The 14565-nt window shown below is 47.1% G+C and overlaps 1 protein-coding gene across 1 annotated transcript; it reads left to right on the top strand.

Annotated features, from left to right (window-relative positions):
• Window positions 1-10108: 10108 nt before the first annotated feature.
• On the top strand, window positions 10109-10399 carry F5147DRAFT_546799 (uncharacterized protein; the record flags this gene model as incomplete). The annotated part of the gene is made up of 1 exon (XM_041430334.1): window positions 10109-10399. A coding segment is annotated over one exon (291 nt), but the record flags the coding sequence as incomplete, so codon positions are not given.
• Between the last annotated feature and the right edge of the window lie 4166 nt (window positions 10400-14565).

The raw sequence follows: 14565 nt of genomic DNA, 5'->3' as shown, positions 1-14565 counted from the left end.
AAACTGACCAGGTTTAAGTGCTTGACATCTCGGCCTACCTTCCAGATGCTCTGCTCCCATCCTATTATAGTTTCCGCGACTCGGTCCTCTCGGCTCTATCAGTTTTCGGGATCGGGCGCGGAGGCACATCCGACACGTCTGCTGGTAACTATATGCTATATGACTGAAATTGCGTACTCATTCCACCTCAGAATCAAATCGTGCACGTGTAGCCCTTTCAGACGCGGAACACAGCCTCAAGCTGACCCAGGACGAGCAACGAACTGCAAATGAAGACCTCATGGATCTCTTTGATCCTGATGGCTTTGGCCCAGAAGGGGAGTGGAAAAAACTTGACGGCACGTGCCTATCAAAGGATACTGGAGAGTAAGTGTTGTTGCTTCGAAGTACTTGGAAGTATACCCACTTTTCGAAGGTACACTTACGAGGTTTGCCTCTTTGACGAGGCGAGGCAAATTCTCAATAGCGGTGGTTCTGGCTTCAGTCTCGGGTATGTTGTTTGGGTGTAAGTGCTATGAATGTGCTTATCTATGTGCTTTCCAGGAAATTCTCGTCCTGGAACAAGGCTGCTCGACCTGGTGAGCTAGAATATTACACCAGACAGCACTATACCCAGGGGGCCAAATGCTGGAACGGCCCCCATCGCAGTGTTGAGGTAAATATTGCATATTCTCCATTCTCTCCCATAATATTGATTTATTCTTATAAGCTCGTCCTCACATGTGGCACTGAAAATACATTACTGACGGTGGCAGAACTGGAAAAGTGCGAGTACCAAATTACAGGCACAAGCCCGGCACTATGTCGCCCGCTGGAGGACGAACACACCAAAGACGAACTATAGACTTTTTGGCATTAAGTCTAGGTGTAGTACCTCTGAATGCATGTATTTATTACGTATCAGGTTCACCTGAAGTTCTACGTCCATCCTCTCGAGGGGACACGAGTTTTAATCAGGAAACCTCAAAATCTGGAATCCGCGGAGTCAGGGAACTCGAGTCCGCCGGACAGTTTGGGGATCGCGTGCGCCCGGATTGGCATGAGTAAACCCTGCTCGATGTCTTAGGCTTACCGGTCACCTAGTGTATCCCCGACGCCGGTAGTTGTGAATTTGAACTAACTAATGAACTGATAGGAGACTCTTCAGCCTCGTGTGACGAGTGAGGCCGATGTCGATGATCATTGATGTACTGACATATGACCTACTTGGCATGGGAAGCCTGAATGGTGGCAAAATTTAACTGGAAGATGAAGCAAGTATCCTATTTCAATTCCATCATGTAATTACTTTAGCCAGCCAATAAAAGATCGTTTATCGTTTATTGACACAATCTTCCGAGGAACTGTGTGACAACTTTGGTCCGGCAACTCCCTAACAAATGTACAGTGTCCATGTTAGGGTGATAGCCAGTAGGACCTGTAGTACCTTGTTCATAAAACCTGTCATCTAGGTAACCTCGGATGCGCCAACGTTCGTGCTATTCCTGTCCGGTAGATGCAGGTCCTGCGTGTCAAAAGCCCCTACTGGCACGTACGCGCCGCACAACAAGCCCTGATTAAGATATGATATTCGGAAATTGCAAGAAAGAAAGGTTCGGCACCGAGTACATGGCCAGCAAACAAGGATGCCATCGTTCGACTCTATAAGGACAGATGCTAAATAAATATACACTGCCGAAATATGAACTTAAGGCAAGGTATAGAGACACTACTGTACGATATGACTGCAATGTCGTGATTCGGGTCGTGCACTGTAAAAGGTATGAAGAAGTATTACGGGGTGGTCGAACAGATATCCGGGAGCAAAGGTTAGGAGGTGTCGCAGGAGATCATTTGGTAACAGTCTAAGGGCTCGCCATCCCAATATCCTCACTAATTTCTCGTACAAGCCGCCGGGCTTTCAATTCCGGCGTAATGTCACCTCGTTCTCTCTCTTTATCTTCCACTCTGCTCTGCCTACACTCGTCACTCTGCTCTACGGTGGCAGCGCGGAACTCGCCGGCACTCTCGTACTCCTCAGCGTCTCCGCAGATTGAACTCGAAGAGTTGGGTGGCCGAATCGTCGGCTCGTCATCCGTCGTGTAGCCACCCTCCGTTTCGGTTTCTGTATCAGTTTCTGTACTGACAATGCTCGCAGCATCATCGTCGCGCGTGCGTACAGCACGCATACTGGGCGTCCGATCGGGCGCCACTGAACCACCATATACATCAATAGCCCCCATAGCCCGTGCTGGGCCTGATACTGCGGTAGGTGATGAACGTGTTTGAAACGTTGATTGATGTGAACGTGATGGAGTTACAGGGCGGGGCACGGAAGGCGATTCTGGTGGCTGTGATTGCGAAAAGAGGATGAGCTGTTCTGCATATCTTTGCATCTCCTCAGGCGATATGACAAGTCTGAAGTCGTTGAGAAGTAAAAACTGGAGTTCGAGTTGGTTGAGCTCTGCTTGAGGGAGACCTCCGACCTGAGTAAAGATAGCGAGATGTGGAGTGGAGTGAATATTTTGAATAGGTCTGTGGAAGTTGAAACCCACCTTCGCATACCGCGAATTAGTGTAAAATACATCGCTGAAAAATTTACTGGCAACTGTGACGCCAGCAATGACAAGTCTATGGACGTTATACGAGTCGATAACAAACGTGCGCCCCGTAGCCTCGGAGGCGAGGCGAGACATGCGGTTCAAAATACACGAGGAGGGCTAAAAACACCTCGTTTGTAGTTGGACAATACTTGAGTATTCGTAAGAGGTATGATTCGAGTGCGATAGTTGGAATGTTGCGAGCATGGAAAGTGAGGGCGGATGCAGGGTTCGATAGGGAGGAACGGGAAGGCGGAGGTAAGGGAGCACCAAATAGGGGAACGAGATGCATCTTCTGATATATTGTTATGCGACAGACCTGCCAAAGTATGGGATGCTGGGTCTGAACCTGAAATTACATCATTGGTGGATGCAATCTGGGTAAGAAGTGAAGCAAGGAGACGAAGCAAATCGGTTGAGGGGTAGCTATGAACGTCAAAAGATGAAGCAGAGGTTGGTAGGCTATTTGAGGTGGAGGAATTGGAGAACCAGCTCTTGGAGGGTATCAGGGGGGAGGGACTTTGGTTGTGGCTACTGGAGATTCGGGTGTTGCCTGAGTTGACTGTACGGCGTTATGCCGAATTGGAGAAGAGTCTTTTGTCACGACTGAAGATCCAGAAGTCGATCTCCGTGGTACTGGTGGGCAGTAGGACGAAGATGGCTGAAATACAGCGGTAGTTGTCGATGCTTGCGGTTTCCAATGTGGAACTCTGCTAGAACTTGGTCGACCGGTGGATGAGGATGAAGTGGTTCTAGGTAGACTTGAGATATTTCTGTCGACGCCAGCTCTATCGATAGTTCTAGCTTCTGTCGGATGGGCGAGGGCGAGCATGATTGAAGATGTTGAAGAGGACCTAGCGAAGTTGAGCGCTCAGCAATCACAAAATGTAAACAATCTTCTTCTACCCCGTGGGAATAGATTACTTAGCGTGTGAGACTGAGACAATTCGTATGTGGCGTTTTGATTGGGCTGTCTTTCATCTCTCCGAGTTCCACAGATCATTGTATTTCTGTATCTTGTGTCCAATCAAAATCCCAACGTTCGTGGTACACGGTGATCTCCGTCAAGTATTTCCATTACTACGCGCATGTCTTATACATTCATGCCGACAGGGCTGAACTCATTTTGATTCGTCGGATGAAGGATCGAATAACCATCCTCCACGGCGATCCCGCTCTGTGGCGTCGCACGTCATCATTCGCCTTTTGCTTCGCGGGATCATTGTTGACAACGGTGGTTCCCACTGACAGCGTTCACCGTGCGGTGACATCGTGGTCGCCATTTTGCAGGAAACTCGCGAATAACAATAACTCTGCTGACTATTGGGAGAACCATGCGGCCACCGTCGGTACCTCGGGTAATTGCAAATCAGTAGCTAGTCTTGTGCCCTTGATACTCCGAGGCCTTATGTATTTTAGGACTTGCGTGGCTGTTGTGTATGCGGGTGCAAGGACGTAAGTTACTTGTCCTTGCGGAGCTCTTGTACTCGATCCTAGACTCTCCTGGTGCGGTTTCTAGTTACTTTTTTCAGGTAGTGGAAATACGGACAAATTGAACGGCGCAGAGAAGGTGCGCAGAAATTACCATTGGCTTCCAAGCTCGTGAATAGAAGTCTGCATATCAATTTGGACGATCGCCGATCGTGATCAGTGCCTTAAGCTTGCACTGTCCCGTGTACTTTGTGATGTCGACAGCGCACTCGGATAATTGAGACTTGCGGACAACTGCACCAAGTCAGTCCACACATAAGCATATACTGACCGCCCGATGAGTCAAACTAGCTGCTCTTTGCCTTGTAGTAGCAGCGTCTTGCTTCCCGAGTCCGAAAGCTCTACATGTGTGATGTAGGACCGTATTAGTCAAACCATGATGGAATGAGTTCGCTGGCCGCAGGAAACCGAACCTTGACAGTACTATGTTCATTGCTTCATGATCGTTCATCATGACAACAAACTTTAGTCGAGTTCTAAATCCGACACGATAACTTGAACGACCTGACACAACTCGATGCAAAGTTCAACAAACTCTCACGCCTTTGTGGCACTCGTTCATTCAGTCAATCACGTTACTAGTAGCTCTTGGATCCGGACTAGTATCAGTATAAGGGAAAGCAAGGTTGCCAGCAGCATTATGCCTTCTAAAGAGTTCACACTTGATGATATCGCCAAGGTGAGCACCAGGCCTCGCTTTGCCTTCTAGCGCACGCTGAATACGTTTACAGCATAACAAGGAAGGGGACCTCGTGCGTGCTATAACTTCAAGTCTATCAATCGACCATTAATCATCTGCACAGTGGATTGTCATAGACTCCAAAGTTTATGACCTATCCCGCTTCGCAAACCTTCACCCAGGAGGCGCAGGCGTGCTGTATGCCGATAGCGTTGGCAAGTGCAGCAACTTCCCCACTCGACTCTCATATTCATATCGATTCCAGCTGGGAAGGATGCTACTCAGGTGTTCTTCGGACTTCACAGACTTGAGGTTCTCCAACGCCCTCAGTATGCCCGTCTCCAAATAGGAGTCATTCGCGGACAGACTGAAAACATCAAGCCTCTTGGCCCTGGCGAGCTGTCTCTTGTGCCCTATGCTGAGCCCACGTGGCTCACACCTGGATACTTCAGCCCTTACTATAGTGATAACCACCGCAAATTCCACAAGGCTATGAGGGCATTCTTGATGGAGTTCGTACAACCTGAGGCAGTTAGATGCGAGGAAAATGGGAAGAAGATATCGCAAGAAGTCGTGGATAAATTAAGGCAAACTCCCCTGCGTGAAGCTTGCGTAACTCGGTTGACAATAATACCACAGCGAGATAAATTTCCTGGCTATGCGCCTAGGACCAGGCAAGCACCTCAAGGGACTTACATTGATGGGTGGCATCGTGAAGCCTGAAGAATACGACTACTTCCATGAAGTAAACATGCTCTTCACAAAGCATCCCTCTTTACTTACTCACATGACTTTATAGCTCATTCTTAACACTGAGATTGCGCGGTTTGGCACACGAGCATTCGTGGACGGCCTCCTGAATGGCGGGTTATTGCCCTCCCTCCCATTATTAATTTCGGAACTCCGGAACAACGAGCCAAGTTTGTACCCGACATTCTGGCTGGCAAGAAGTACATCTCCCTTGCTATATCAGAAGCGTTTGCAGGCAGCGACGTCAACGGCGCGCAAACTGTTGCAGTGAGAGACGGTGACGAGTGGGTTGTCACTGGAACTAAGAAGTACGCATGCATGGTTCGAGCTACTTCATCAGAACGGATTACTCATGGACATTGCAGGTGGATAACAAATGGGACCTTTTCGGATTACTTCACGACACTATGTAAAACAGACGTATGTTTACTTTTTTGTTGATCCCTTCTGAGTTCTCATCATCATTGCAGGCCGGATTCGTTGTTTTGCTCGTTGAGCGCTCGGATGCTGTATCCACTAAACCGGTGAAAACGTCATACTCCTCAACTGCTGGAACTGCATTTGTCACATTTGACAAGGCACGGGTGCCGGTTTCGAATACCTTGGGTCAAGTCGGGAAAGGCATATCGATTATTTTTAGCAACTTCAATCATGAGCGGTGGATGGTCACAGCCTCGAGTCTTGGTGCGCAAAGACTTGTGGTTGAAGAGTGTTTGAAGTAAGCGCGCATTGCAAGCCATTCTTCAAGTCTTCCTGACGTTGGTGCAATGCTTCAGGTGGACGAATCAACGAATTGCCTTTGGAAAACCTCTCCATGCTCAGGCAGTTATCCGCGCAAAACTCGCGGCAATGATTTCTCGTGTGGAAGCCAGCCAAGCATGGGTAGAGAACGTCACACATCAAATGAACAATGTTAGTCTCCAGATTCTCTGAGTGTTATTGCCCTAAAGTAGAAAATTTAGATGTCCTATGATGAACAATCTGACAAACTCGCTGGGCCTATTGGATTGCTCAAACAGTATGCGATGTCCGCTTTCGTCGTTCCGGTGCTAAACTGATGGACTGTGATGTAGATTTGTGTCAAAGGCTGGTCGTGAAACCGCCGAGGACGCGACTCAGATTTTCGGTGGTCGGGGTATCACCGTTACGGGTATGGGCAAGATCATTGAGAATGTACGTCTGGACTTTTGCTCTTCCTCGGCGATGTGATGCTAACGGATGTTATGTCAAGTACCATCGCACGTCACCTTTTGATGCCATTCTTGCGGGTGCAGAAGATGTGTTGGGGGATCTTGGTGTGCGGCAGGCTATTAAGAGGATGCCTAAGAATGCCCGGCTGTGACGTACTGGGCGCTGAGTTTAATTACTACTTTTGTTCATGGGGTCTTAGATTGAAGTCTTATAGTCGTGCCGGTTGCGTACCACAGGGGTTTTGGACATGCCCTCATTTAGTCAGGCGTGTTATGTCGGCAAGATCTGTGAATAGAAGAAGTTCGCATACTTTGTACATTGCACAGCACCTGTACAGATCCACTAAATGAAAGACATTTGCGAGCACCGATCCAGTAAGAAAATGATACAGCAGCGTTCCCAGTCAATGTTGTGTTCCGCTTCTCAAAAACACACTCAATCCTAATCCTATAGCACCAGAAACCAAAGACCATGCTCCGCTTCCTCCTGCGCTTAGTCCTGATGCAGCATTTAAAGTTATGGGCATGAATGTGGACGAATTCACCATAACTTTGGCAGAGGTGGTTTGTCGCCGGGAATCCTGAGGCATGCAAGGGCCTGGAGGCAACTCAAAGGTTGCCGCAAATGTCCCCGTAATGGACGGATTCAACACAAAGGTCCCCGTGATGGACGGAGGTGACGATATGGTTTTAGTTATCGACTCGGACGGAGGGTGGCGGCATGTACATATTTGTCGGCTTGGACGGAGGTGCCCACTCTGACATAGTTGACCACCCGGTACCATAAATGCTAGAAGTGTCATCACGGGAATGAGTTGAGGGAGTGCGGAACGGGTTTTGAGGAAAATTGGGCTTTCCGATTTTATCGTCCCAAGACATGTCATGCCAGAAATCTGGTAGATGTATTGATTAGGCGATTGACCCATACGTGCTTTACTTATGTGAAGCTGGGCTTACCTTTCATAGCTTGTTCCCGTAGGCGGTTGTAGTAGCTTGTTTCAAAGGACTGGTCGCCAGTCATAGCACATCGCTGGACGAAAGTTAGCCTATCAGCAAGGACAGAGTCGGGGATGCGAGCTTACCAGAGTATACTAGTCCCAATAGCTCAAACATTGAGGAGTTGGAAGAGATAAAACAAGGGTAGCAGCTGCTGATAAGAGCACTGCGAGGCAAGCACGCATTGTTAATTTTCGTTTATAAGGTCGTATCACGAAGATCGAGAAGGCTCGTTGGGAGAGGGAAAGGAACACATTGGCCCAGGAGCACAGTATAAGTGCAAAGATGCCAGCGTTAATTTGCAATCATGGTGATCTTGTGTCATACGCCGGTTCATGCTCCCGACATTCTAATTTGCTGGCAGACATGAATCTATTACAATTGATGTCATAGCTACCCCGAGTTGTGTCTGCGGCTCCCACGTGGGCAGAACTATTTTGTAGGTGCCAACGCCGATGTAGGCTCCGAAACTGATCCAAGTGTCAACATTAATGTCACGGACTCAGGTGCTGATATAGACCTCCGGTGCAGACACAGACGGAGGTGAAGTACCGACAACGGTAAAAGTTCTGGCTCGGGAGGGTGGGGTGCGGGACGGGTTTTGACCAGGAAAGGTGGGCTCTTGGAGTGAATAGCCATAATCGTAGCGGGTGCAATATGCGGTCATAGGATATCCTGATCACTCGAGCTAGTATATCAACATAGACGAGGTCAGGATTTCAAGCTTACAGCGTTCAATTCGTTTTGGACAGGGTCGCAGGTTGAGGTGCCCTGTAAAGAAACGGAGATCTCTTGTCTTCTGTATGAGGGACTCAGCAACGTCTGGAGAGACTGAGTCAGGTTGGACGAGATGAGACAGAGATAGCAGCCGCTGATAAGATTACGAGGCAGATTGTAGAGGCATGCATCATTGGCTGTTGTTACAAGATCGTATCACGAAGACCCAGAAGAGCTCCGTGGAGGGAAGACCATATGCCCCCAGGAGCACAGTACATAGATGCCAGCAGGCGAACTCCAGTGAACAGTCGAAGGGGCCGACGAGAGCTCCAGCAAGTCTCAGCCATATCGGCTCGCGTGGCTTGGAGGGTCCGAATTCGAATTGAACCCAAAAAAAAACCAGTGAAAGCAAAACCGACAACGAAAGTATTGAAGTATCGGGCGACAAGGTCAGTTTGTCGGCATTGCAAGAAAGCATAGACGAGAGGCTGCGTGTAGAAGAGCCAATGGCAAGTAAAAGCACACAAACCCGCGGCCATCACCAACCTGGAGGCACTTGACGACGTGTGCTCGGGGGGCACGCACCACAAAAATAATTCAAGTCAAAAATTTCAGTTCAACAAAAATGCGAAACATACCGTAGGTGTTGAAGGCTTCCTCTTGACTGGAGTGCTCAAGCATCTCATGGAGCTGTTAACCCACTATCTTTGTGATGTGCTGAAAATAATTAGATGAACTTGAAGGTTTGATCAAACGACGGAGCTGCACACGAAATCCGACATTATCTAACGACAAGTAACACATCAGCAGAAGTCACTTAAAGTCAAGAGGTGCGACGGACACACCATTCATTTGCTTACTGGCATAAGCAAATACCCTGTTTTCAGCCACTTTGGCGTTGCGTGACTCGTGGCCTGGACTTCTGCCTATTATACTCGGCATCTCAGAACACTACTTTCTATCTCTATCTATTTAGTATCATCGATGCCATGGTCCAGTAATGCCTCAACTCACCAACATTAATCAAACACCGAAAAATGGACCGTGTCAGCAGTCTTTAGAAAAGTTTGTTTGTAAATTTGAAGAGCCTTGACGTCCTGCAGGAAATTTGAGTCAACATTGATCACCTTCGTTAGAGAGTACTTAAAACAAGGAGAACAAGAAGATCTATTCCCTTATACTAAGGAAATAAGGAGTGTTTTCCTTAAAATCACTTTTGTCAAGGCAAATAATGCAGTCAAAGATACTATTATTTCTAGACGTAGACAAAGAACAACTAAAGTATGCCAAGGTGAAAAAAGGATGTCCATGAGTTCAAGGCGCCCTATGAAAATCACGAAAAAGCGATAAAAAAACGCGTCCGAAAACAAGCGACGCCGACAGTAGCGAGCAGGGACTGATGTGGTCAATGATTTGAGGGGATGAATGAGCGCGCATGTAGTAGCCAACCAAGTCCTGTCAAATATTATGGCGTCAGAGCGTAGGCTCGTGACCAGCCTGGCCTAATACTACCACGGTTGCACGAGTGGTGTAGCCAGGCTGGTCGATCTCGGAGTGGCGTGGCAGGGCGGAGCGAGGAGTTTGAAATTTGATAGGTGCCGGTCGTGCCGGAGGTAGTTACGATCATATAGCACAAGTTATGCGTCTGCTCTCGCTCAGACTGTACTACGCTATGTTAAGTTTCAACCATGAGTTCTGTACGACCTTTATCGCTCACTGCTCGAGATACAATTGAGAATCTCCCAACGGACTTTACGAGGTCCCTCTCAACGACACAACACCAGCAAATTCTCGAGGCTTTCTCGCGACTCGATCTTCTTTCCCAAGATCACAACGTCCGATTCGCGAAATTGTTCCAGCTCAGATGCCTCATATCATTACTTTCTGCGAAACACGTTGTACTTCGAGCTGCGACAGGCTCTGGAAAGACCCTTGCTACGATTCTCCCTCTACTCCTTTCTCCCAACAAGACAGCTATCACTGTCAGTCACCTTTGAACTTATTGCTGCAGCGAGATCATGTAGTACGCTAAAGATACAACATTTTCACTTACTCAAGGCATTAAATTTGTCCTTGTAAATAATGGGTTCAGGAGTTTGAGCAGTTTATCCTAATCAATTATTAGTGCTCCAGCATGATGTACTGTTGTATTTGAGAGGATACTGTACTTTTCACGGTACGAATGAAGGAGTTTGCGGTAATGTTACCCCAAAGCGGCATACCGGCATCTGCCAAATTTCAAACTCCTCGCTTCGCCTGCCAAATCACTCCGAGTTCGACCAGTCTGACTACGTCAATAAATTCTCACCATCTCAAATTGACGCATAGTCAGACTGGTTACGAGTCTAGTCAGAGTGAGCAAATTAAGATAATGAAAATAAAATACAGATGTGGATACGGGGAACGTGGGTTCACAGGGACCTGACTTTCATCGTCGGGAATAGTGTCTTCGTCTTGGTCCTTATGGCGCGAACACTTCATGTATAGTTGAGATTGCTCAAACAATCTCCTTCACACGGTCGAAGGCAGTTCCTCGATCCATTCCATGTATGCGAGCGTGTCAGTCTCCCAATTGCCTGCAGAAAAAGCAGTACCGGTATTGCTCATTTTGTTGGTTGCTTGATTGAGTGTTAACGCGAGTCTATGTTTCCCATGCTCTGAATTATCCTCCACAATGAGGTCATCACGAGCTAAAATAAATGCATGTTCAGCCTGCAAATACTAGTCAGTAAAATTTACAAAGGGAGTAGCAAACTCACAGCAGCAGTGTGGTCAGCGCTAGTGCTGTTTGATATGTAGGTAAGCCAAAGTTGAGCAAGTCCACTGTCTGGCGTCCATGGATGGCATCAAGGTGAGTAGCAAATATACGCAAGATGAACTCGGATAAGAAAGCTCCAGGTGAATCTTCACTGTCTGGGTCTTTGTAAACAAAGTGGAAGTCTTCAAGTTGATATTCTGAGTAAGCTTTTCGTGCCTCCTGCGTCTCGTATTCATTGGTCGAGGCAAAAAATGCCATCAAAATGGTGATAGCAGTGGAACCAAAATTTCCCCGCCACTCGGAGATCCTTTGATACACCTGCACGTATAGTCAAGTCAACTACTAACACAGAACATAATTTCACTCACCACATTGAAGGCACCATTACAGCCATCAACCTCAAAGTCTCCCGGTTGCTTGTACACTGAGTAGTTGATATCATAGAGAACATTTGAGAGTGTATCGTCAGAAATAATCCATGGAAAGTGGCTGTTTCCAACCCAATACATGACTGTTGGGATGAATTTCAAACACCATTGCGAGTTCTGTGCACCACTGGGTAAGTGCACATTTTTCGGTTTCTCTTTCTTGAGGTTGCATACCCGTGGTGCTCGTCCAGTTTCGGTTTTGATAAACTTGTTTCGATTGTCTGTCTCCACGACACTGACCGACATCTGCAGGAATGTGTCAGCGTTCTTGTGCATACATCCGTCAACTCTACCCTACGGAAGTTGTGAGCCGACTGGTCGTCGTTTCGCGGCCCTATTGAATCCCGGAATTGTAGTAAGTGATTCTCAGAAGACCCAATAGGTAGCGTACCTCAACATCGCCCTGCTCATCCATCATAGGAACATCGCCCTCTGCGTCCTGGTATTCAGCATCTTCATCAGCCTCTGGGTCTTCCTGCATTTCGCACTGTTCTTCGGGTCCAGGCTCCTCCACTGAGACAGTCGACAAGGTATGCTTCTTTCCTCTCGGTGCATCATTGATGGCCTCCAAATGTGCACAACGCCCTGCTTTAAATTGAGTATCCTCTGTTTACAAGTGAATTTGCTCACCTTTGCGCTATGACATTTGGTCAGGTTATCATTGAAGTCTAAATCTTCAGGTGCGTCATCATTGTCAAACCCATTCTAGATCTGGACCATCGTTTGCAGCCACTGAAAATGTTGTTAATTGTTTGCTTGAAATATAATTGTACATACCGCTACAGGCACTTGGTGGCACTGAGGGCTTCAGTTGGGACTTTGCAGCCACACTTTTGGTCCATTTCCCTACTCTCGTTCCCTCTGAAGATACGAAGGACTCAGACCTACGATCCAATGAGTGAAAAACGTCAAAATAATAGAGAGTGAGTTCTGATAGAAGTAGCATCATACATATATAGTTCAGATTAGGAACTTACAGCGACTTGCAAATTTTCCCATCATCAGCCTGAGCGCTTCCAACACGTGTCTCACTTAGAGTTGACACACCACTGTTCGACACCTTTTGACACCATCCTTGAAGGTAAGCCTTAAATCTGGATGCTTTCTTCTCTGGATCCTGGTGTTTTGAGTCGCTAAATTGGCCCCAACAGCTGCATCAACAAAAGCCTGAAACATGTATGTCAATATATGCTGCCCGAAGTATATATGTTGAATATCAGGGCTTGTATCAAAATTTAATGCCTTATATGCACCTTATATGTACCTTGTAAGCTGGTTAACAGACTTGTGTACTCATGTAAGCTTCACAAGGCCTTATATGCTTCGGGCTCTTTTGTTGATGTGTATCCAGAGCAGTAAGTGCCCCCAATGCTATGGATTGTGTAAAATCTCCTTACGTGTTTTAGGCCTGGAACTGACGGTCTCTGCTACACTCTCGAGGGTCGGTGCCGGTTTCTTGGTCACTGAGTGTGGCTTTGGCTTTGGTCGGATAAGCCGCCCAGGGCCGGCATGCTGAATCATCTGCTCAACAGCCATCTTGTCTTCCTTTGCCGCAACCTGTTTTTGATGAATCCCATCTCTGTGTGGGTTTTTTGCTGAATTCATGACGGTGCCACTGCCCTTGCCTATGCTGAGGAAGACATTGGAAACATACTAGAGATGCTAGAGTTATATCCTCTCTCCAACACTATCCTCATAAATGCTCCTCACCGAAACAGCTGGTTTCTAGCTGTGGTTCAGCTTTCCATCGATCCAGGGCCTTGGAGGGGATGGTTGTTGTGCTTTTGTTGCCGTATTCCTACGATCCTAACCATGGCTTGGCTAGCCGTTCCTCCCTATCCCAAGTCAATGCCATATGCAGTGTTTCATGCATCCAAGAACTATTTTATTATCAAGAGGGTGAGGGCTTCATCGATATACTCATACCATTTAATAATTGTGTATATCATATATCTACAGTATTAAATTCTATTCGCATAAGCTGATATCATTCATTTAGATACTCCCAGTGGTTTCTTCATCTAGCTTCAATTCACCAGGCTGTACCATCAAATAGCCTGGCCATCTATCTGCGTATGTAGAAGTATTTGCAATGACGAGACCATAACGTCACAGGTGCACTGTGGGATATAAATTCGATAAATTGGCAACATTGACCTTCACCATCGAGGATGCATCGCTCACTGCAGTTGATCTTTGGTAACAACGGGACAAGTCCACTTCACTGTATCTCTGTGCCCTTGGTGCCAAAGTATCTGAAATTTTAAGCAGGGTAAGTGATGATTCACACAACTGGACTTAGTTGTGACCTTAGACTTTCATAACTCCAGCAATGGTTTGCTCAAGCCCAAGTTGCTATCCCATCCAAATACTCGATGAGACCCGGGGCATCGGTGCCAATTTCCAATGAAGGGGCCTGTGCTAGACCGTCGATAAACCACTTCTCGACTTGAGTGTGATAGCGTGCTGCCCAAGCCATCGCAAGTCAGTACGAGTTGTTACTACGAGCTACAAGACGACATACCTCAACGAAGTTTCGGAACAACTCTGAGGTGAAAACACAAGAATGCCCGGCTGTGAATATTCTCGTACTGGGCGCTGAGCTTCTGCTGTTCAATTGCTATTTTTGTTCATGGGGTCTTAGATTGAAGTCTTATGGTTGTGCTGGTTGTGTACTACAGGGGTTTTGGACCTGCCCTCATTTAGTAGCAGGCGTGTTATGTCAGCAAAATCTGTGAATAGAAGAAGTTCGCATACTTTGTACATTGTACAGTACAGATCCACTACATTTGCGAGCACCGATCCAGTAAGAAAAATGATACAGCAGCGTTCCTAGTCAATGTTATGTTCTGCTTCTCTAAAACACGATCAATCCTAATCTTATAGCACCAGAAACCAAAGACCAAGCTCCGCTTCCTCCTGCACTTAGTCCTAATGCAGCACTTGAAGATTTGGGCGTGGATGTGGACGAAGTCAC

The sequence above is a fragment of the Suillus discolor genome (assembly GCF_016758755.1).
Source record: "Suillus discolor strain FC423 chromosome Unknown F5147scaffold_484, whole genome shotgun sequence".
Taxonomy (NCBI): Eukaryota; Fungi; Basidiomycota; class Agaricomycetes; order Boletales; family Suillaceae; genus Suillus; species Suillus discolor.
The sequence above is the reverse complement of the archived record's forward strand: the minus strand, read 5'-3'. Positions and strand labels throughout refer to the sequence as shown.